This window comes from Saccoglossus kowalevskii, chromosome 16 (assembly GCF_978046115.1).
Source record: "Saccoglossus kowalevskii chromosome 16, keSacKowa6.1, whole genome shotgun sequence".
In the NCBI taxonomy this organism is placed as follows: domain Eukaryota; kingdom Metazoa; phylum Hemichordata; class Enteropneusta; family Harrimaniidae; genus Saccoglossus; species Saccoglossus kowalevskii.
Genome location: NC_140656.1, coordinates 12,711,258 through 12,734,981, shown reverse-complemented (window position 1 = coordinate 12,734,981; position 23,724 = coordinate 12,711,258). Strand labels below are relative to the sequence as shown.

Sequence of the window (23,724 nt, the reverse complement as noted above, 5' to 3'; positions counted from 1 at the left end):
GGTTAGAACACATATTTATCCCATGCATTATGCATCTTCCATGAGGTACAGCACAGTGGACATCCTTTATTTAGTTACATGCACATTTCCTAAAGTCAAGAAAAAATGAAATGATGGACTGTTGGTAATACACAGACAATACAAATGTGATTTTACATATGATGAATAGTTTTTGCTTGCTTACATGCATACATGTAAATGTGGGCTGGGTTTCCTCTTTGACAGATGCGATAAAATAAAATGCTTGTTAGAGCTCCATTGACCCCTGACAGATAACAAATCCTGGTACTTTTAGGGAGAGGGTGCGCATGTTGTGCAATCAAAATTTAGACCTTTGAAGCAGATTGCTGCTGAGATCTTGTTGAAAGCGAGAGAGAGGCAGAAGCTGCCCGTCAAATAGTGTTTCATTCTCTCCCATCATATTACTCTCCCACTGATCGGTGTAACCATGGTAACAGGAACAGTGAACAATTTGAGGGGCTCTCTTGCACTCAACAAGATCTCAGCTGTCGACTTGTTTAACTTTTATAGAAAAATATACAACACCCCCAGAGTATCAAGATGTGTGACTTAAGAGTCAAGCATAAACCCATTTTTTATTGATACCAAGATATTAGAATACCACTAACAGGCATAATATGTTAGCTTTTATGAGCAGAGGCTACCAGGCATTAGCACATTTATTGTGTTTGACAGACAGGTCTGAATAATTATAGCCATTGGTCATAAAATTAATCACACACAGGTTGTCATAGGTGTAAAAATGTTGAGATAAAGCCTCTTCACTCTGTCATCAAAAGTCATGTTTTCATTGAGAGAATCTAACTAGACATTACCGTTAAATTTGTATGAGAAGTCTCATTCTTAATAGAAGTCGCACCCATTCTTTTTGAACAATTGAAAACAAAAAATTCACCATTTTTCATATGTGTAGATGCTCTAATAGAAACCTAATCCTCTCTGTTGAATTGTATCATTTTAACAGATTTTACAGTAATATCAGAAACACAAGTTTCAGTTTTGGTTCTCAATTAGTGTTTAATGAATGTTTAGTTAATTACTTTTGAGTGATTTGGACATGCGTTTAGCATTAATACACTCATCTTAGTACATGTAGGTGTTAAGACAACAATCAAGAAAATTTTGCCCTTGTCAACCAAGTTCATATATCTGGCATGTGTAAATGTGAATGCAACTAGTGTCATGTTCTGAAACTTTGATGATAAAGTCCGTCTTACTTGTATTGAATTCCATGAAATTACAAACAAAAAATTTGTGTTTCAACACACCGCAAGTGTGAAAACGATTGTTTATAAAAGCAAACAAAAATTAACACGCAAAAAATATACTCACAAAATAAAAGTTATTTTTGTTATTGACAATAACATGAATGCAAATTTGCCGAGTACTTGCGCCTGGATTTTATCATTAGAATAATTGCCAGACATGGAAACAAGCACCTACCATGATCAAAAATTACATATGGAATATAATATATGTTTAATACAACAAAACTATCACTATAATATTAAAGAAAGTTATCACTATAAGGTGTTCTGCAACATTTGTGAATAGGTGAGGGGGAGGGGTTATGTAAATGATATTCAAATGTTGATACCAAACTTTTGTTAGGCAAATAAATATTTGAATATAAACTGTGTCAGGCATGTTAATGTGTTTTGATACACCATACCTCAGCAGACTCCTCTTTATCTTTGTCAAGATGAGCTGCAGCAGGCTCATGCTGCTGTGATGATGATGAAGTAAACAAGTCTGGAGAAGTAGACTCCTACAAAAAGCAAAGAATCAAGCCACAAAAAAGCACATGCTAAAAATAACAAAAATCAGCTGAAAAGAATAACAAAACATAGCAAGAGGAAAAAACATTGCTCCAATTTTATGCAAAAGTAAATAGATGATGTATTCAAATAATGGAGTACGCAAAAATAAATAAAAGCTATGCAAATAAGAAATGCAAAAGGCTAGCTACTGTAAAATGACTAATTTTCACTGGGTTTAAATTTCACTGATTTACCATTTCAGGCATATTCAGCGGGTTTTAAATTCAAGGTTTTATCATTTAGATAATGTGTTCTATGCTAAATTTTACATATTCACTGGGTTTTAATTTAGCGCATTTTCCAGTCAGCGAAATAAGCTAAATTAAAACCCAGTGAATAATTACCCCCTTTACAGTATACATTCTTACGTGATCTGTGTCTCTCTAACATCGCTTACAGGGACGACATTGAATATCCAAGGATACATTACATCTATGTCCACATTTGGGATGTCATTCACTTTGCGAACAGTGACATAGACCACATATAAATAAATAGCTAGCTTTAAAATAGTAGATTCGCAACAGTGAGCAATTGTGAACTTGAAACAGGTACTTGAATGACGTGAGAAATGCAGGTGAAAGAACAGATAAAATGATAGGCTTAGCATACACAAATTAAATAAGAAATGGGAAAACTGAAACACCCTAAAATAGAAATACTCCTCACCAAAAGTTGAAACAGAGAGGCTTACCTGTTTTTTCAGTTCTTTTTCTCTTGGAGATGTCAGTTCTACTGAACCATGACCAATACTTCTTGATAAACTTGATAGTGAACTTACAGAGCTTACTGAACTCGTACTATCACTGCGTTTATCCTTTGATGTCGACTCCATAGGTGTTGACGGTGGCTTGGCTGCTTTACCCTTGGCTCTTGTCACTTTGTGGATAGGTGCAAACAGACCATGTCTTGCTTTACAAGTGAAATATCTGAGAGGAAAATGGGCACAATGTATATTATGTGATGATAATACGATGAATGCAGAGTTTTTGGTTAGGGGAGTGCACTTTTACAATGATGTCAGCGTTCCAATGCATTACAGCCAAAACAAAGTCAGCTTGGACATTCAGTTGTGAGAAATTACAAAATAAATGATGCCAGCGATAGATGTCGAGTATGAAAGAAGAAAATAAACGCAATCAAAGGCGCCGACCACGTGCGTTGAAAATAAATAGAACGCGTTGCGACGAGAAATCTTACCTGCATCTTTCACTCACGCAAACGCACACACGCACGTGCTATTTCCGTATATTAAATACGTTGGCAACGGAAGGGAAAGTTTAAATCATCTTTGTATTAACACAACTTGAAAGCAACAGTCTCACACTGAATATATGTTTATAAACAAGGCATTGAAAATGACACTGTCCCCGTTAAATTTTTGAAATTTCTCTTTGTGCTTGTCATATTAAAGCAGAGGGGTTGTAAAAACAACCGTTAATCGGCCATCTTTGATCTGATTATGAAACACACTGATATGTATGATGTATGCCAAATACGAATGAAAATGGTACATAAATTGTGGAAATATAGTAGTAAGGCCAAAAAGTCAGATGGCTGTCAATCGGCCATCCTTGTCATGGACATGCATCCTAACAATATATAAAGTACATGTATGTGCCAAATTTGAATGAAAACTGACAGAGCACGTCCAAGATACCGCATACAAAAACAAAACAAGATGCCTGCCAGTCGACCATCTTTGATCCAATTGCGAAATAAATCGTCATGGACATGTATCCTAACATGTTCAATCTATGTACCAAGTTTGAATGACAACTGACAAAGCATGTCCAAAATACAACATTTTCAGTATCAGCAATAATTTCTAGTACTGCCTGGATAATTGCGTATTATTAGTTGACATCAGACATATAACTGTACAGGATTTTTTGAACAATGTCTTGAATTTCCGAAAGAATATTCAAATAAGTTGGGATGAATATGAATTGAATGTCCATCTTTTGGAAAATCAGCTGAACACGATTATGGTGAATTGGCGAGTTATCAACGAAGACGACCGGACGTCTCCAGTCATGAGCTTGCTGGTTCGAATTTATCCACTTTAACAGTGCTGAATATCTCGTTCGAGTTGAGTTACTAGTAATTACAAGCCTGATTTATCTGACCTGTTTTTCGTCAATGTATTAAATATAAGTGGGTTGGGAAATAGCATAATTATATTGCGCGAGTGAAAGAGGCTGGTGAGACTGTGCCACAACACGTTCTATTTATTTCCTACGCGCGTGGTCGGCGTCTCTGATTGTGTTTATTTTGTATTTTTATTTTTAAAATGTATCACTGGCTGCGTTTTTTTTGTTATGTCTTGCAACTGAACGTCCAAGCTGACTTGGTTTTGGCTGTAAAGAATATGTGAGCATGGAAGGTATTGGAAAGAAGAGATAAAGACTTGATTTATTCAGATTTATTTTTTTAATTTCAAGCCGACTCTTATTAACATTGCTGAGAGAAAATTGTTCACAAAAATAATGTACACCTCAAATATCAAATCAATCAAGTTGGTAGTGTTCAAGAAGAATTCAAAAATATCATTTTCTACCAAAAATTTAGTCAAAAATAGAGAAATGATGATATCAACACGAAATGAACAAATTTGACTGAGGTTCACCCACAAGTACCTACATATCAAGTATCAAAGCAATTGAGCTGGTAGTTTTCAAGAAGTTGCAATTGCAAACCTATCAGCTCCGCTCTGTGATCTACAATGACAGTGGAGCTAAAAAAAACACCCCAGTCTAGATGTCAAAAGTATTATTTAAACTTGACAAAATTTTTGAAGACTGAAAAATTGTCATTTATTTCATTAAATGAATGATTAGCGTTTCATGTGGCAAAAATGTTTATTTTATGATAAAATCACACTATATTGTTTGTATCAAGATGCAAGTCCAGCAAGTTCATTTCTCACCTTGTACCAGCAACTGCACCATCATTTTTACCAAGTTCATCATCTAATTCCACCCCACACCATTCACCTTTAGCAAACTCGGTAGTTCCAACATATCTCAGAGTACCAAGTTTTGTCCCACTCACTAAAACCCTGTCTCCAACCTATACGATAAATAATTGTTTTTGTTATCTTGTATTCACATCCATGTACCAGTTGACAATTTTTGTGTTTAAACTAACTGCAAGAAACAATGTGATAGCAATATTGCAGTATGAGACACTGCTTTGCTAATGATATTGCTCACAATGTAGCCATTGCTTTCTGTGGCAAGACTGTGTGTACTGTAACTATTTTGTTAGCAAAACAGTGTCTTCTACTACAAGATTGCTGTTTCATTCTTTCTTGAGATCACAGTAAAAGAAACAATGGTGCATGAAATTATACACACTTTTCACAAAATAATCAAATTAGAATTAGACAAGATAGAGATAAATGTATTAGTTCTCATTTTTGGGGCTCCAGCAGAACCAGAACTAACAAAAACAGCAAACAAAATTTTGCTGATCACCATAAAACTAAGCCAACAAAAGTTATATTTTACCTTCAGCCCTAAATTATCAGGTGCATCCCCGGTTGCTCTACCTGAAGGAGGTAACTTAGTGCCAACCTTAGTGCCCATTCGTGGAGTACTCGGAGCCCCACTTGGTCTATGATGACTAGGACTACCAGCATTCACACCGCCAGCTGGTTCTCTTATCAACTTAGAAACTTTGGAAAATACTCCTTTTTTAGGTTCACACTGAAAGTATCTAACTCCGGCGACTGAACCATCATTCTTCCCAACAGGTTCATCCAGGACCACACCTGCCCATTGTCCTGCAGCAAATCGCGTCTCACCAAGAAACTGAATGATTCCAGGTTTGGTGCCACCAACTAATACTCTATCACCAATTATGTAATCATCAAGTTGGTCAGAATCCGAAGGGGAAGATCGTCCAGATGACACCAGATTCTTGGCAAGGTGATGCGCATACTGGGAAGCTTGAGTTGGTTTCATACCTGCTGCTCGAGCAGAATGAGCAATTGCATCTGTGTTTGAAATAAAAACAAAATGCCCACTGCAATACCTATGTATCCATTTACTGGTGGTTAAGCTTTACTATGTAAGTAGCATTTAATGTGCCAATAGTTATGAAGTGTGAGATTGTTGTAAGTATAATTTTCTATTTTCTAAAGTATAAAACCATACTTGAACTCTTTATATGTTAATCAAGAGTTTAACATTTTTGTTGTTGTCAGTTTGATCCCAACTATAAGTTACACATGTTTCTGGCTTCATAACACAATTTTGAAAATAAGATGGATATTTTTTGTTTTAATGGTGGGGTATCCATAACAATAAAAAGCTAGTACGGTACTACCAGTTATTCCCCAATTTTACACAAGTAATATAAAACAGGATATAATTATGGATTCAAATTTATAAGTAATTTTTTTTCATTTTTTTAACAATTTATATACTTACTGCCTTAAATTTCATATCAATACAACTATTATTAGAAATTTTTGGTTCAGTTTAGTTTCATACTACAAATGGCCAGAAGATGATAGTTTGCCTCTACAATTACCTAGTCCAGGAAAAAACATCTCGCCATAAAAGCATCCAAAGTTAGCTCACAAGATATAATGTTATTTCCCTTGAGATATACTGGTTAATGAAGTCAGACAATATTGCATGCGACTCATTAACACATAAAGAGTGATAGTATGATTTTAAACTACTTTGATATCATATGAACTTTTTATTTCAAGTTGACAAATGATGGTACACATACGACAACTGCTTTTCGCACTCTGGCTTCCAAGTATTAAAGTTACATTGATATTACATGCATGCTTGACAAATAAATGCATTTGTACTTTTTTTACTCCTCTTTTCGTTACTCCTCGGGAAAAAATAAACATAAACTCCAATACCATCCCACCCCACCCCACTCCCTCGCCCCTCAAATCACGTCTTAGGGCGATAAATAAAAAGTTCATATGATAAAATTGATATACCATACTCAACCGCGTTAGCGCCCATGCATCCCCCACTTTTGGGGCATTTCTATTTTCTGGCTCACGTTCGGCTAAGCGTCTATTCTCTTCAAAATCACCCTAATTTGTCTGTATAATCAATCATAAACTTTAACTTTTCCAAAAACCGTAATCGTTTTCACATGATACAGCGTTGATACTGACTGTCGTGAATATGTTGTGAATGCGTGGATCACGGTAATAGTGTGTAAACTACGCTTCGACAATGACCTGTTAATGAAAGTGAAATGTGGTAAATACTTCATACCATATTCAGTTTACTTATCAAAAATTTCCGTTTCTTCGTTGTAAAAGTCAATGACACAACTAAATTTAGAATTTTATTTTCCCCCAAAGTTGCAATATCACCTCAATCTGTCACATGATGAACTAAAACTGTCATTTGCTCCCTTTTCGCTTGGGTAAGTGCCCACCCCTAAAAAAAATCATGATTTTCTGAGTTGAGAACACTGGGCGCTAATGCAGTCAAGTACGGTAGTGTTTGGTAACATAAAGTTTAAATACATTCATTGGTACACAACATTAATCCCATTTGTACAACTCGCATTGTTTTACCAGTTTTTTAAAGATTTGCACTTAAAAAACAACATACTGGGATCTCTCAGATCTCTTACATCAAGATGCTGCTAATTAATTAAGACAGTACAGTTTCAGATACTGAAAAGTCTATTCCAAATAATTAATTTCAACTTCACCATATAATAATTAACTGGTGTATCTGGTCCAGTGTATCTAGTCTGGTCTGGTCTGGTCTGAGCAGTGACACCATTGAATAAACATTTAAAAATCACTGTGGATATCAAACTAAGTTAGATTGTTGTTACATAAAGCTCAGTAAAAAACAACTGAAATAGACTAGGCATAGGAAAGTGGTAGTGGTGAATTGGGCAGTGCAGCAATGCCTACCTATAGCCGTCAACTGTGCACAAACAATGTTGATTGCAGTAGAAAGTGCAAAAGAAGATGATAGTAATTTTGTTTTTCTGGTCAGAGGCATATCTAACCTGCATATGTTCTGTACATGCTCCCATGTCTTCGCATAATACCAGGAAAAAGACAACTATCAGATGTCCATTTCTTTTTCCCGCACAGAAAGTAGATTGTGCAATCTAAAAACAATTATTCACGTTTGTACAATTCTCAGATGATTAAAATAATAACTAATGAGACTGAAGCCAACGATAAATAACACTGCAACATTGTTCAAACACAAACAGGATTGGTTGGCTTTCGAAAAGACCAATATCACCACCACCACCTACCAATAATGATACTGTATTGTCTTTGAAAAATCACAACATTTTAAAGCAACAAACATTTTTAGGGGCGTGGCATCACTGTACATACATCTCAATTATTTGATCCACTGATAGGCATGAATATTGTCCTGAATATTATTATTTTGGCTTACTTTCATATTGGCACAATGTACAATTTTAATATGCAAATGCAAATACTACATAATTAATTTCTGCACCCCTGGAGTCGGCATATACATGTACTGTAAAATACTTTATTTCCCTTGGAATTAATTTTCGCTGAAGTGAAGTGAAAATAAAATCCAGCGAATCTCCCTATTTTTTCTATATTTTACATTCAACTCGTCAACAAATCAGTGAAAATAAATTCAGTACAAAACACCCAAAAAGTCTTTTCAGCGAAAATTAATTCCAGCTAAACGAAGTATTCTACAGTATGTGATGTATGCGTCCATCGTGTTTGGCTGCTTATAATACACCAAACCTTACCTGCAATCTAGTGACTTAACTCTATGTTTGAAAACTGTTGGCAGCAACAGCAAAATATTAGTTCACAAACCAAGATTGTTTTTGACAAAACTAAAAAAAATACTGGTACTGATAATCAAACACTGTTTCTGTATATACTATATCAACATGTAGTCAACAAGTAAAGATGGAGAATATATATATATATTCTGTTCATTGTAATCAATGTAATTTTGCTCGCTAGAAATTTTCATGTTTTGATGATATAAAGATGAGGGGGGAAAAAATTCCAAAGTAAAAACTATCGACCACTGAAGACCAAAGTTATAGTCATTGTTATAGTCACTGCAACTCTGCGACAATTTCGTAATGTTTTCGGTTAATGAAAATTGATCACAGTATTGAAGTTGTTTATAGCATCTCATGATTTCATTTGTGGTTTTCGTGATGGGACAACAACCCCTTCTTTACTGTGCAAATGTAGAATGAAGTGCATGGATCTTGGTGATCAGTAATGCAGAAACAATAGAATGAAAATCATTACACTTAACAATTCCACATGGTAGGATGACAGGAATTGGAATTACCTGGTGGCGGAATGGCTTCAGGAATAAACAAGACATATGTGTATCATAGTTAGTAGAACAACAGCATTCAGACAACAGCGATGATGATATGGAAAGGAAACATGCAGAAAAACAAAAAAAAGAAATGATAACATTATGCTGATATGAGCCTATAAAGCCCCTACCTTCAGTGCGTGTTGCGTTCAAGAGTCTGGCTATAGTATTGTAAGGAGAAGCCACCATAGGATGCAAAGGGGGGAAGAAAAAGAGAATTGGCAAGGAAAGATAAGTAAACAATTATATAATAAAGTACCAGGTTTTACATGACTGTGAAAGGACCAGTTTTTGAAATAATTATACTTTCTGTAGATACACAATTTGTGGGTTTTTTGAGCATTTATATTTTGTTTGAATATGTCAACAACCGAGATTTAATTTTGTTATTTTTGCTGATGAGTAGAAGCCGCTAAATTAAATCCTCACGAACATGAAAAATGTGAAAATAAAACCCAATGAAATTGCTCAAAACATCAAAATAGTGAAATTAAATGCCAGTGAAAATAAATAGTTTTACAGTAGATTGAGGAGTATTTTAAATTTTGTTGCATTTGTGATGTATTCCAACAAAAAACACCATGCAACATAAAAAACAAGAAATGGTCTATTATATATACATAACAAAATTGGTCCTATCAAAATCAAGTACATTTGGTGCAACAATTTAGGTCACCATTATTCAGGAGTAGTATATCACAAGGCAGTATATATACTTTATACAGAGTTACAATTATCACCACCACCGATAGATCCACCCTATTATACCCTTCAATCTATACAAAATACTATATATGCAGTTTTAATATTATCGCCACCATCGCTATAACAGTCACCACAACTGCTAAGATTGAGTCACCACCCCTATTATACCCTTTAATTTATACACCCTTCGAGTCGAGCTATTAAAATTGAGCTTCAGACAAAGGGAGGCACAAGAAGACTATCAGCATAATTTAAAGAAACATAACAACTAATGCAGGAATAATATGTTGTTACCTAGGACAGGAAAATAAAAATGTAAGTAATATTCTATACATAAAGATGCATCAATTGAAAATATACGGCTATAGTGCAATGTTTGATCCAATGCAGATGTTGAAATGAACACAAATCTCACAATGACGTAATTCTACTCATTCTGTATTTCTCTGGAGTTCATCAAATCGTAACACATAAAATAATTTATTGATCCACTGATGAGAAGTTATTTTTAATTAATATCTACCATCCACACGCATCCAATTTACTTTAGAATTCTGGATCAAACACTACTCAGAATTTAGAGCAAAAGTCAAGAACAGCATTAAGATGATATTTTGAGCTGTAATCCATACATGTTAACAATACTTGTTATAAAACTGCTTCAGAAAGTCAGCAACTTAGTATGTCAGTTATCAGTAAATTTACGGATGTAATTCGAGGCGAGGCGAGGCTAGGCTAGGCTATAAGAACTATGTTATCTATTTATTGAGCTTGAGGAAATAAAGAATGTCCATTGAGCCTGTTCTTTTTATCACCACCAGTAACTAAATGAAACAAACCATCCACCACTTCAGGAACAAATATTAGATTTCTACTTACCTTCAATTTTGCTGGGGGTCTGTTTGGTTTGGCCACTTGATGGTCTAGCTATTTTTGATGGTGGTCTAAGACCTGATGGTTTACTACTGCTTCCACTCATTTTGTCTCCGTTATTAATAAGCTGTATAAAATACAAGTAATTATCCTGAGGGACTCCTTTCTCTCAAGTGTGTTTATTCAGTTGTGTTTAGTCACAGCATCTCAGCACACAGTGACAGTTATATAACTTGATGCACAGTTTAAATAACATTGGTTCTCAGTTTCAGCATAGTATCCTGATCGGCAGCAGTCAACATGAATGATTTCATATAGGAAGTGAGCCGCTGTAGAATAAACAGCAAGATAATTATACATCCAAAATTCCTGAAGGACAGACAGATTTGAAGATCACAGCATCCAACGTCAACTATGATGACACAAAAAAGCAGTAATGACTTGTAGCTGGTCTGGTCTCAGTTCTCCACACCATGTGTTCTCGATACTGATATTACTAATAATATTTACTGGTTATTAATAGTATACATCTCACAGTAGGATTTATCCACCTATAGAACAAAACAACATCATTATACTCATTATCTTGGGCCAGGTCAAATCAAAAGCAGTTGTAATATTCAGACACATTTTGTCATATAGTTATCTAAGATATTATTTCATTGCAATTATTAATCTCATTTCATATGTACATGTTATTATTTTTGTAATTTTCAATATGGTAGTTTACATACATGAGACTACATGGAGATGTGAAACTCCAAATAAATCTAATTATTGTGAAACTTATTTTTTTTATTGTAATGAACATTACACCAGTGTCAGTAAGCGTACTTTAATTCAGACTCAAAGAACTTCAGAGGCTGCAAAATCTGCAAGAATGATGAATTTACACGTTACAGTAGTATGATGCTACAAAGTAGACAATGTATTTTTAATGAATTTAACTATTAATATTTAATAATATGTTTATTACCCATAGTTATAAAATATACAATAATATGTAAATACAAAGATACTACAATGGATAAGAGGAGATCAGGAAAGTAGCAATTATGTTAATTAAGTCTGACATCCAAGGCACTGTAAATATATTATTTGTTGGGGGGGGGCAACTATTGAGAACACTTGTATAAAACAAAAAGTACTTCACACGTTAGATTTCAACTTATTCAGGAAAGAGGAAGTATTTTCAACAGCATTGAAACACATTTCTTGGTGGTTTATTGACAATTTTTTGCAGGGGAACGTTCCAGAAAAACTAAATATGAAATTGCGAATTAGCCAATGGAGGTCTTGACACCTAGTACAAAAAGATCACCATTATCTTTCTTGTTCTATAGTTGTGTTCAAGTAAAGTAAAGTGCAGTACATTGTACAAGCCTGGGGCAAATTGGTATAAAGATCATACATAAATGTACCAATTACCGGTTTGAATGTATCAAGAATGTGTAGCCTCTTTAACAGGAAGGGCGAAGCGTTCTGCAAAACTACTACAAATCAAACTATACTCAATTGCCAGAATACACAACATTTCAAGCGAAATATTCACTGACAAATTGTCCACGGCCAACATTGAATGCTTTTGACAATAATACCAACATCAAAACAAAAGGCAGAGCTTTTAACAAGTTCATCACAAAGTACAGGTACTAGTACCAACCTACACAAGGGTTTTACACTAGAAGAAATACTTAAACATAAACCTTTTGAACTATGACACCTTTTTACCAATGCAGAGAACATAACACTCAACATTTCTGAAGATCATGGAGTGTTGATATGCATAGCTTCCAATGTTTGTATATCTACTTGAGTTTCTACTACATGTACAATGTATTATATATCGAGGGCAAGGTTTCGATTGTTTTCTAATGCTTATTCAATGCGTTATAGTAGTCATAAAAACTGATTTACACAATGAATATAAAAACTTAACCAGACTTAACTTATCCAGACAGAGAACAATGACAGAACAGAACAAATAAATAATTATTTATCAAAACCACGAGCAAATTATTTCAACCACGAAACATCCTTTCTACTTACCACAGATATTGCAAGTTTGAGTCAGATTTAACATAGATGCAGTTTATACATTAGATCATTTGTAAGTGTACCTTTGCATGATCAGTATACACAACAGTACTGATACTGGCTCAAGTCAGCTCTCAAACCTCAAGGCACTGCTTAAGTAAAGCAGCCTTTTACCAGATCTATTCATACAACTAGGGTCTTCAAGCCAACTAAACACAGGTCTGTTGTTGTGGATTATAAGAACTGAACAAAACATGTCAAAGGACGTGGGTAGATAGATATAAAGGTACACAATGTTAATCAGCACAAAGTGATGCCTTTATGTATGACATAGACAATTTTAGCAGCAAGTTTTTGATAGATTTAAGGTACTATTGTAATGGCAGTTTAGTTACACAGAATGTGTGTACAATAGCAATTCTCATCAGATCTACAAAAAAATCTCAAAAAATATCTTATTGTAATGAGTTATTTTCCATTCACTGTGAGATCCCGCATAAAGCAATAGCATGGACGTCTTGGACCAAACATCTGCTTCAAAAATCAAATGATTTGATTAAGAACTTGATTTTTTTTTATGTCGAACTGCTGAAGGAGAATACGAGGTTGAGCTACACTTGCATGTACTTAAGCAGAATGGATCATCAAATGTGTACATTATCAGATGTGGAAATGCCTAAAAAATAGTTTTCACCACGGTTTTCAAATCCCAAGCCACTATGACCTTTGTTTGTCCAGTTTTTACGTTCGTCTTCATGCATAACACTGGTTCCCTTCAGTTCAGGTCGTCACCTACGCACGTGCGGGAGTCCCAAGCGATGATAACACACGCTAAAAACGCAGAGGCTCATGGGTAGATGCTTGTTTGTAAACATTGACACACTATGGCCATCTGCCACATACGCAGATGATGACTACCCCGCTTTAATATTACCATTTTTACATTTTTAGCATATTTTTAATTAAAGGATTTTTGAATGAAATGAGTTCCAGTGTGATTTTTACACATTCACATGAATAAAAGCAGATTTCAAAGATTGGCAAAACAATTAATACATTTTTTTAGTTTCAAGTGCCTTTACAATGGACACATTACACACTAACATAAAGAAGCTTAAATATGATTGAGTTTATTGGAAGTGGCCACCAGTAGCAGTAATTGATACTCACTAGTGTAAAGAAATGCGAATGCAGCATATCAACGTCATTACACCATGATCGTTTACAATAGGCGTTTGTTCAAGTTTATGGGTACTAAACTTAGTGCTATGGTCAATTGCATTCTCTATTCACACATTTTATAATAGATGCCGAGTTATTTATTGAAAAATGTGAAAAGAGTCAAATTCTGTCAACAGGTCTTAAATGAGGAAAAGGTTTATTTGAATGAAAAAATAGGCCAAGTGGTCACTGAACGATTTCAGTCAAAAAAATGAAACAAAGTGTTACTGTAAAATTATTAATTTTCACTGGGTTTAAATTTCGCTTATTACCATTTCAGGCATATTCAGTGGGTTTTAAATTCACGGTTTTATCATTTAGATAATGTGTTCTATGCTAAATTTTACATGTTCACTGGGTTATAATTTAGCGCATTTTTCAGTCAGCGAAATAAGCAAAATTAAAACCCAGTGAATAATTAACCCTTTTACATTACTTCTATTCTTCTAAAAGACAAGAAGCTTCTTGGCACAAATGTACATTTCAATTAAAGAACTGAAGATATCATTAGAAAATGAACAAATCGGAGAGAGGTCTACCTATAGTACCTATATGTATAATATCAAAGCAATCAGACTTGTGTTTTTTAAGAACAATACGAAAATATCACTTTTCACCAAAAATTACAAAATTATTCATCAAAATTAGAGAATTGAAGAAATCATCACAAAATGAAAAAATCTGAGAGAGGACTAACTGTAGTCTCTATATGTATAATATCAAAGCAATTGGACTTGCGGTTTTAACAAAAAGTTGAAAATTTCACTTTCTACCAAAAATGACAAAAATATACAACAAATTAAAAAATTAAAAGAATTAAAAATATCATCACAAAATCTAAGAGAGGTCTGCCCATATATACATCAAATATTGAAGCAATAAGAATTGTAGTTTTCAAGAAGAAGTCAAATAAGTAACAAGCAGCCTGTCGACTGAGATAGCTCCGCTGTTAGCATTGCACATTTCAATTAAAGAACTGAAGACATCATTAGAAACTGAACAATATGAATAGTATCAAAGCAACAGACCTTGCTGTTTTCAACAAGAATTCAAAAATATCACTTTTCACCAAAAATGACAAAAATAATCATCAAAATTAAGTAATTGAAGATATCACCACGAAATTAACAAGGTCCACATGTAATACCTATATATGTAATATAAAAGCAATCAGACTTGCGGTTTTTAACAAGAAGTCAAAAATATCACTTTTTACCAAAAATGACAAAAATATTCACCAGAATTGAAGCTATCATTACAAAATGAACAAATCTGAGAGAGGTCCATATGTAGTACCTATATATGTAATATCAAAGCAATTGGACTTGCGGTTTTTAGCAAGAAGTCGAAAATATCACTTTTTACCAAAAATGACAAAAATATTCACCAAAATTAGAGAATTAAAGATATTATTACAAAATGAACAAATCTGAAAGAGGTCCACATGTAGTACCTATATATGTAATATCAAAGCAATTGGACTTGCGTTTTTTAACAAGAAGTCGAAAATATCACTTTTTACTAAAAATGACAAAAATATTCACCAAAATTAGAGAACTAAAGATATCATTACAAAATGAACAAATCTGAGAGAGATCCACATGTAGTACCTATATATGTAATATCAAAGTAATTATACTTGCGTTTTTTAACGAGAAGTCAAAAATATCACTTTTTACCAAAAATGACAAAAATATTCACCAAAATTAGAGAAATGAAGATATGATCATGAAATGAACAAATTTGAGAGAGGTCTACCCAAGGTACATATACACCAAGTATCAAAGCATTCAGGCTTGTAGTTTTCAAGAAGAAGTCGAAAAAGTAAAACATTGACACGGACGCCGGACAATTACTTATAATATGATAAGCTCTGCTTGACAGGGGAGCCTGAGCTAAAAAATGTATTTGTGTTTTCAGGCAGCATATTAATAATATGCAGAGATTTTAAATGAAAGTTTATCAGGTCTGCACGTTATCACACAGCATCATTGAAATCATAATTGGTTCTTGGTACATTGGTAGAACAGACATCAGTAAATACAGAAACATTTTACTTACACAGATGAACTAAACTACAACAACACCCATTGTGTGCTTTGCACACAGCAATCAAATACACATCATGTCTTATGCAAATTACTGCACTCACCGCAGGCAAGAATATGTCGAACTAATATATAAAAGACATTATGACCAAACTGACAACAATAATTCAACTAAAAGAGTTCCAGATTTAGATTTAGTGGATTTCCAACAAAACCTTATCGGGGCTAGCATTATTTCTACATTGTATATATTAGTGATTTGCCATGGTTATGGTTACCACAATGTTCTGAACCACAACCACATGTTGTTCACATGATTGTTATAAAGGCAATTACAGTTGTTATCAACATGTTATGAACCATACAAAGTAATTGAAATGGTAGTTTTCAAGAAGTCGAAATACAGCTTTTTTTTACCAAAAAACAAAACAAAAATATTATCAAAGAAATAAACAAAACTCAACGATCTATTCAGGATACCTAAATACAGAGTATCAAAACAATTAAGCTTGTAGTTTTCAAGAATAAGTAGAAAATAGTATTTTTTGAGAATTGAAGATATTTTACGAAATGAACAATATCTGACAAAGATGATCCATCCAAGTAAAATAATGGTAGCTGGTAGTTTTCAAGAAGAAGATGAAAATGTAATTGTTGATGGTTAGACGACAGACAATCACTTTTATGAACAGCTTCACTCTGTCATCTACGTTGACAGCAGAGCTAATAAATAGTATCAATTTTTTAGCACTTGAGTGACGGATGGATTCGAATGAGTACAATGTTTGTACAATAAAATGGATTTAATGTTCACAAAAGACATGATAAAATCAGATGATGAAATGAACCATGTGCATGAATAGTCACAATGAAGGATGATGCTTGGTGATTGGTCCATGTTGTGATCTAATGATAAATTAAGACATATTCATCCATAACATGGTTTATGAAAATCTATGAACATTTACATGTCCATATAAAAATGTAGACCCTAACTTTGCAGAATAGACTTTCACCAATATTTTCAGAATTTCAATTCTAATTCTCTTTCTCTAATAGACAGACTATGAATTTATGCTAAATGCTAAACTGTGAAAACCAGAGTCTCTGCAGACTGCAATACTGTGATGTAAATAATTAATTTTATCAGAATTGTTTGCCTGTAATACATGTATTATTCGTTCTAATTTGGACAAGGTATTCGCTCTAACAGAAGAGAAGATATACAAGACATAGCCTTGCCTATATAAGAATTCAGAGTTATGAGGAGAGTTATGTTTTACATCTGTGAATTAAAAAAAGATTTTGCTGTAAAACAAATCTTTAGCATTTAGCATGGTCATTATTTGTGTTCCATGTTGACAAACAATGATTAAAAAAACAGCAATATATAAGCTAATGAATAATAGAGCTTCCGTTCATTATGAAATCGTTGTAGCCATGGTGGCAATGTTTTTACATTTTGTTTCTAACTAGTTTGTGCCAGTTGGTCATTTTTAAATCAATCTGGGGGAAAAAATGGTATTAAGGTTCCGTAATGCCCATTGTATGTACCAAGTATGAATAAAATCCATCTATGCACAGTAGAGACCTGGTTTCAAAATGGCCGAAATGCTTTATTTTGATAAAATTAAAGCAGAAAAATGGCCATCTCGAATCAGATCATGAAACAAATGAACATGAATACAATGTAGGTCTCCCAAGATTTATGGCGTATGTGTGAAGTTTGAATGTGATCAAGCCAAGCATGTCTGAGACACAAGTGGGGATGCATGGACGTACACACAGAGGTCAATCTATAAGCACCTGCTTTCAGACTGTACACAATGTACCATTAAGTTAACTAGCTGGATCCAATTTTGAGTGCACACTTGAAATATATGAACTGTGCATGTTTTTCAAAATACGACCAAACAGGGACATCTGAGCAGACAAAAAATTATTGTAAGGCTTGCTCAATGGGATTCTCATAGTGTTACGAAAATGGGCAATACAAGATATAGGATAATGGCCATCTCAATTCAACTCGTTAAATTAAACACAACTTTAAACATGTTGTGATCAATGATGACTGCCGCAAGGCATTCACTCTACCAGATAAAATTTTAAATTATCATTTACAAAAAATATTTGTAATATCTAGGTATTTCCAGCCGTATAGACACAGATATAAAATGTGTACTTTTATGTTTGTATTTTATACATACAAATATACTTTTATTGCATTGCTTGAATAAACTTTTGCTGAAAAGACTTTTTGGTTGTTTTGTATGGAGTAGTGCAGATTTCATAAAAGCTTAATACTAAATGAAGTTTATCACTGTTTTAATACTCCCTACTGGTGGGTAAACAAAATTGGCAAGAAAACTGACAGAAAATAGAGTTAAAATACAGTTACTAGTATATCGTAAAATCCTAGAAGGGAGTGAGTCATCACTTGCATTCAGTCATACACTCATTTTAAGAAACAGACCTATTAATAATACTTTTAATGAATTTCCCGCCCACAAAGTTTAAAATGGTTGGAACATTTCATGAACACATAAACAGCATTTTCTCATGATGAGAAGTTATTTTTGTGCCAAAGATCACTGACCTAAACTTGAAAACAAATACAAAATTACAGGATTTGCAGAAGACATACATTGACTGTTGAATGAGTTGCTTGCTTGAACACGGAGAAAATAAGTTGCAGATTTTTCAATGAACTAAGGCACTTGACATATGTCACTAGCTGGATGGTATTTACAATGTTATCAGTGTACCGGTAGTAATTTGAATGAATCATCTGTCCAAAGATTCTTATTATAATGTCTGGGTGTCTAAGTACCGGTATCAAGGAATATTAACAGTTATATGCACTGTTCAAAACTGCCATACCAAATTACTGGCTTGCTGATAGGTAAATGAAAAAAAAATTAGCACTAGTTAAAAATTACTGATATGTGTGTATGGAAATTGTGGGAAAACAATTGAGCTGTCGCTTCTGTTCGTAAGCCAGGTCAAACGCCGAGTTACTGAAAAACAGCAAACAACGAATGATCTTATTTATTCCAAAGTCGGGCACTGGTCCAAATACCGGTGATATAAATGCATACATTGTGTCCAATGTTACATTCATGACGTGATGTCAGCACGGTATTGACGGGAATAACGTTTTAACATAATAAAAGCAAGAATATAACGCATGCTACATGGCCGTAATGACAGGTAGAACCGAACGCCAAGATAATGACGGCATTCCGCCAGCCTAACTGTACAAATCAAGCAAACTGACGATGATTTCTGGTCGTCACATTTGCGTCGCAAGTCAGTTTAACAAATAACTCTCACTGAAGATGACAATAAATCAGAGAAAAATCATCAAATTTGATTTTATACTTACCTAGCACTACTTGTGAGGTCATAACGGGTACAGGAACACACCTTCGCATCCAGTGCAGAAATGTAATGCCGGAAGTACATTAACAATTCAAGATGGCGTCAAATGTCAACTCGTATGACAGGGGAAAAAACATTACGCGACAAAAATAGTCCTCTAACTGTTAAAGTTCGTGTTTGGCCATCCGTGTGTTACCTGCAAACGATTTTAAAATCACATAAAGCTTTAATCATGGAAAAAATAAAAACAAAAATATAAGTGAACTTTTATAGAGTCAGCACAATAATAATAATGTAATTATTTACTATGTCTTGTTTATTAATGAAACCATTTAATTTTATGTGTACTCATTCACTTTCTTATGATTTGTGGCTTTTTCTGTAATATTTGAGACTTTACCATCCAGAACGTTATCGGCATAGTCTACTACAAAAAAGTCAGAATTATATTATTTTACGACAAAATTTACTAACAAAATATAATTTTAAAAATTCTGAAAAAGTAATCAGTTATCGAACATCTCAGAAAAAATGCAGCAAAAAAACACAAAAATGTGCAATGCATAGCTATGAATCTACTGTAAAATACTTTATTTTAGCTGGAAACAAATTCCGCTGAAAAAAAATCGGGTGATTTGTACTGGAATGTATTTTCACTGATTTTTGATGAGTTGAATGTAAAATATAGGAAAAACTGTATTCAAATATTAAATAGTATTTCACAGTATGCTAATAATGTTCTGCTATATTTAGAAATGTTGAAGCGATTAACGTATTTATGTTTATATCTTTATTTTCATGTTATATTATATTCAATAATGCGGCCGGTGCATACGTCTAGGTTTACATTTGTAAGAGTCCTGAACACCGGCCACCGTATATTACAGTAGGCGCCAAAATGATCTCTTCTTGACAACCGTTATCTCCCTGTCAGTTTCCATGACAACATTGCAATGTTCAGAGCAGCATTACCAGTGGTATTTAACCTCTACATATAGATACATAATTTATTATGCACATGTCATTTCCTAGTGGCACCCCTTCCACGGGTGACATAATGTGGAAGAGGTGCAGTCATGTTAATACATGATCTAAGCATAGAATCAGAGGTACCCCTGATAGAATATATTATCTCTGATATATTATTTAAATGTTTTGTTATAACTGTCAGTTAAGTCAAAATATCAACAGACTGACAATTAAACAACCCAACGAATAGTGATTTAGAGTAGACAATTTAATCCAGATTATCGGATTAATATCTAATATCGGATTTTAATGAGCTTACGTACTTTATCCTATTTCAATGTCATACCCTATCGCCTTTCACTTTGCGTACCCGACACTTTCGCCTAAAGTTCATAAACAAAGTTTTGCTTAAAAATAGTGCGATAATTTCCCCCGGAATTCACAAATTGTCGTAAAACCGGGTGCAAATCGATCATATGACACTTCCCATAACATAATTCATAAAGGCCAGTCTTAATAACAGACAGTAACTGAGTTTTGAATTAGTTTGGAGCTTTGTGTTTTTTCTTTCTTTCTTTATTTGTTTTGTTTTCATCTTTTCCGGGAGATATGAGTTAATAAATATTAAGTTACTAAGTGTCCTAACTACAGACATGGGCGTGGAATGTACCTCCGAATGTACATACCGAATTTTTCTGTGCGGGAACTGAGCAACATTGCTTAGCACAGCAAAACTAACACTGTATATAACTCTGGGGAAAACAATCACAAAATCGCAAAAGAAGTCGCACTTCTACTGAAATTTTCTATAAAAAGTGCGAGATATTCAGCAACAACCTGGCAGCTGTTTTCGCTGTTTATGTCGTAATTAATTGCATGTACTCATGAATTTTACAATAACGCGTGCTGAATGTCTGTTTCAGTGTTCATCTCATTCATTTCGTGAAATTAGACCCATGAAACGAACATTTATAGTAACCTTATAATTATAAACTTCTCGTCCGTGACAAGCGAGGCAGTGGAAACCGAAACCTCAAGATTATAGCATACGGTCATTCAATTTTCGTCATGTGTGGCCTTTTTTTATATTATGCGAAATTTATAATTTGTCATCACTTTTTTTTATAAAAGTATCAAATCTGGCAGGAAAAAGGCCACAAATGACAAAAGTGAGCACATTGTACCATCGATGACTGCAGTAACTCATTTTTTTCCGACCGACTTTGATTAAAGGACTAGGTGGATAGCCCGGGGTGAAAGTGTACATTACTTTGTAGGGTATCTTCTTGGAGTTAATAACAGCTGCAAAAACCGAGAGTTCTTGGAGAGTTGTAATGATCAAAACACAAGACGATGATACAATTGGCAAGACATGACACCGTGACAAAACGGATAAAATCATTAATTTGATTAAAAAAAATAATGGGTTTGACATCACCCAGTAAAACAAAAGGATAGCAGAAAAACATATTAAATTTGCAGTGATGAAAGACAATTTTAAAATAAATGATAAATAGGGTAAAGGGTAAAACTAATAATTCAAAACATCGTTTGGCGCTTAGAATTATCGCATGGAGACATGATTCTACATTAGTGACAAACAGTATACTAGACTATGGTCTCAGAACATAAGTTGCGATATTATAAGAAAAGCACGGATAGAAAATGTATTCGTAAATACAGTTGCGTTGTGTTTGTTTACTTTCTTTTGTATTGAGTGATATACCTTATAGCCAATGGTCTATGATTGTGTCCATACAGCTACTCTCTTAGGTAAAATTTTGCTCATTAACTATGATGAGAAAAATTAGTGAAGTGGAGAAAGTTTAGTGATAAAATAACAACAATCCAAAATGCACAACATACAAAATAAATCTACAAGTGTTTGAATAAATAATCATGCTTACTGAAAAAATGACGCCATTCATTCCTAGGTCAAATCAGTGAGTGTGAACTCAGTTCATTTTCTCTCCATGCGGTCTAAATTAACTTTGAGTGATATGCTTGTTTTAAATAGCTCACCGATGACCCGGACCGATTATCATCCGCTGTCGGAGTTATTGTGAATATGCGGTGTCCGGTGTCTGTCGATTTCCGTCTTGATCTGTATGTGATCACGTTTTATTCGTAGTATAGTTTGGATATATTTGATATCGTAGTGGGTCCATGACCGAATGGCCGTAGGCCGCATGGGAGATTAGTATATTTCTCTATATTATGCGTCATGACTACTATACATATATATGTTCAATTGGTTAACATGAGGATTGGCCCACGTTTTAGATGGGTAGAGGATATTACCGAGCCCTCAAATACTAGTATGCGGACTGTACCTATAGGTAACTATGAAATCCAGGCTAAGGGATTATGTAATATAGTTATAATTTTAAAATATTATTACATCGGGCGCAAACAAAGTTCGCACGAGAGTTAGCAAACACCCAAAGAAAGTTCATATGAACATAAGGAATTTTTTTTATTCTTATATAATAATAAAATGATCTGATGTTCTGAAAACGATTTGCTACATTTTGTTACAATCTCACTTCCCCAGGTGTAACTTGATTTTGGATTATTTATTTATTTATTTATTTATTTATTTATTTATTTATTTATTTATTTATTTATTTATTTATTTATTTATTTATTTATTTATTTATTTATTTATCTATTTATTTATTTATTATTTATTTAAAAATTCATTCATTCATTCATTCATTCATTCATTCATTCATTCATTCATTCATTCATTTATTTATTTATTTATTTATTTATTTATTTATTTATTTATTTATTTATTTATTTATTTATTTATTTATTTATTTATTTATTTGTGCAACCCGTTTAATTCAGGGCTCATCAATAGAAGTACACAATAATCAATTAAAATAGAATAATCAATTAAAAATAGCAAAACACATGTCTGAAAGTACAAATAATTACAACAAGTTGGTTCAACAGGTATACCGGTATTTAAAAATTACATATATGATACATATAAACTGTATCGATTAGAAATTGTTTTAAAATGCTCTCTATTTTTCTACAAAGTTCGACATTGTATGTGTAGCCCTAAGTCTAACAGTAAGTAAGTATGTGTGGCCCCCAGGAGAGAAATTAGCAGTCATTTGCCCGGAGAGACATCTTTCTATGCGTTAAACTAATTATTACTCAGTAAGGTAATTTCTCTCTTGCTGAAAAAATCGACACATTTCAAGATAAAATGTTTTCATATTGTACATTGCTGTGACTATACAAATACCGGTACTTTGTAAATTATCTGTAGGAGTC

The 23,724-nt window shown here is 33.6% G+C and overlaps 1 protein-coding gene across 7 annotated transcripts in view; it reads right to left on the bottom strand.

Annotated features, from left to right (window-relative positions):
• LOC100369031 (CAP-Gly domain-containing linker protein 1-like) overlaps nt 1-19,558 on the bottom strand; it is a 50,831-nt gene extending 31,273 nt beyond the window's left edge. For 4 of the 7 annotated variants that reach the window (XR_014926614.1, XM_085491071.1, XM_085491073.1 and 1 more), the window contains exons 1-7: nt 19,469-19,558; nt 10,784-11,328; nt 9,167-9,181; nt 5,354-5,841; nt 4,771-4,913; nt 2,536-2,770; nt 1,694-1,789 (exon numbers count right to left, since the gene is read on the bottom strand). Coding sequence is in view for 6 of the 7 variants with exons in the window: in XM_085491071.1 (XP_085347197.1) it covers nt 1,694-1,789; nt 2,536-2,770; nt 4,771-4,913; nt 5,354-5,841; nt 9,167-9,181; nt 10,784-10,883 (1,077 nt within the window). In the remaining variant the exon portion in view is untranslated. The remainder of the gene's footprint in view (nt 1-1,693; nt 1,790-2,535; nt 2,771-4,770; nt 4,914-5,353; nt 5,842-9,166; nt 9,182-10,783; nt 11,329-19,468) is intronic. The other 3 variants (XM_085491075.1, XM_085491076.1, XM_085491072.1) reach the window with 2 other exon arrangements.
• Between the last annotated feature and the right edge of the window lie 4,166 nt (nt 19,559-23,724).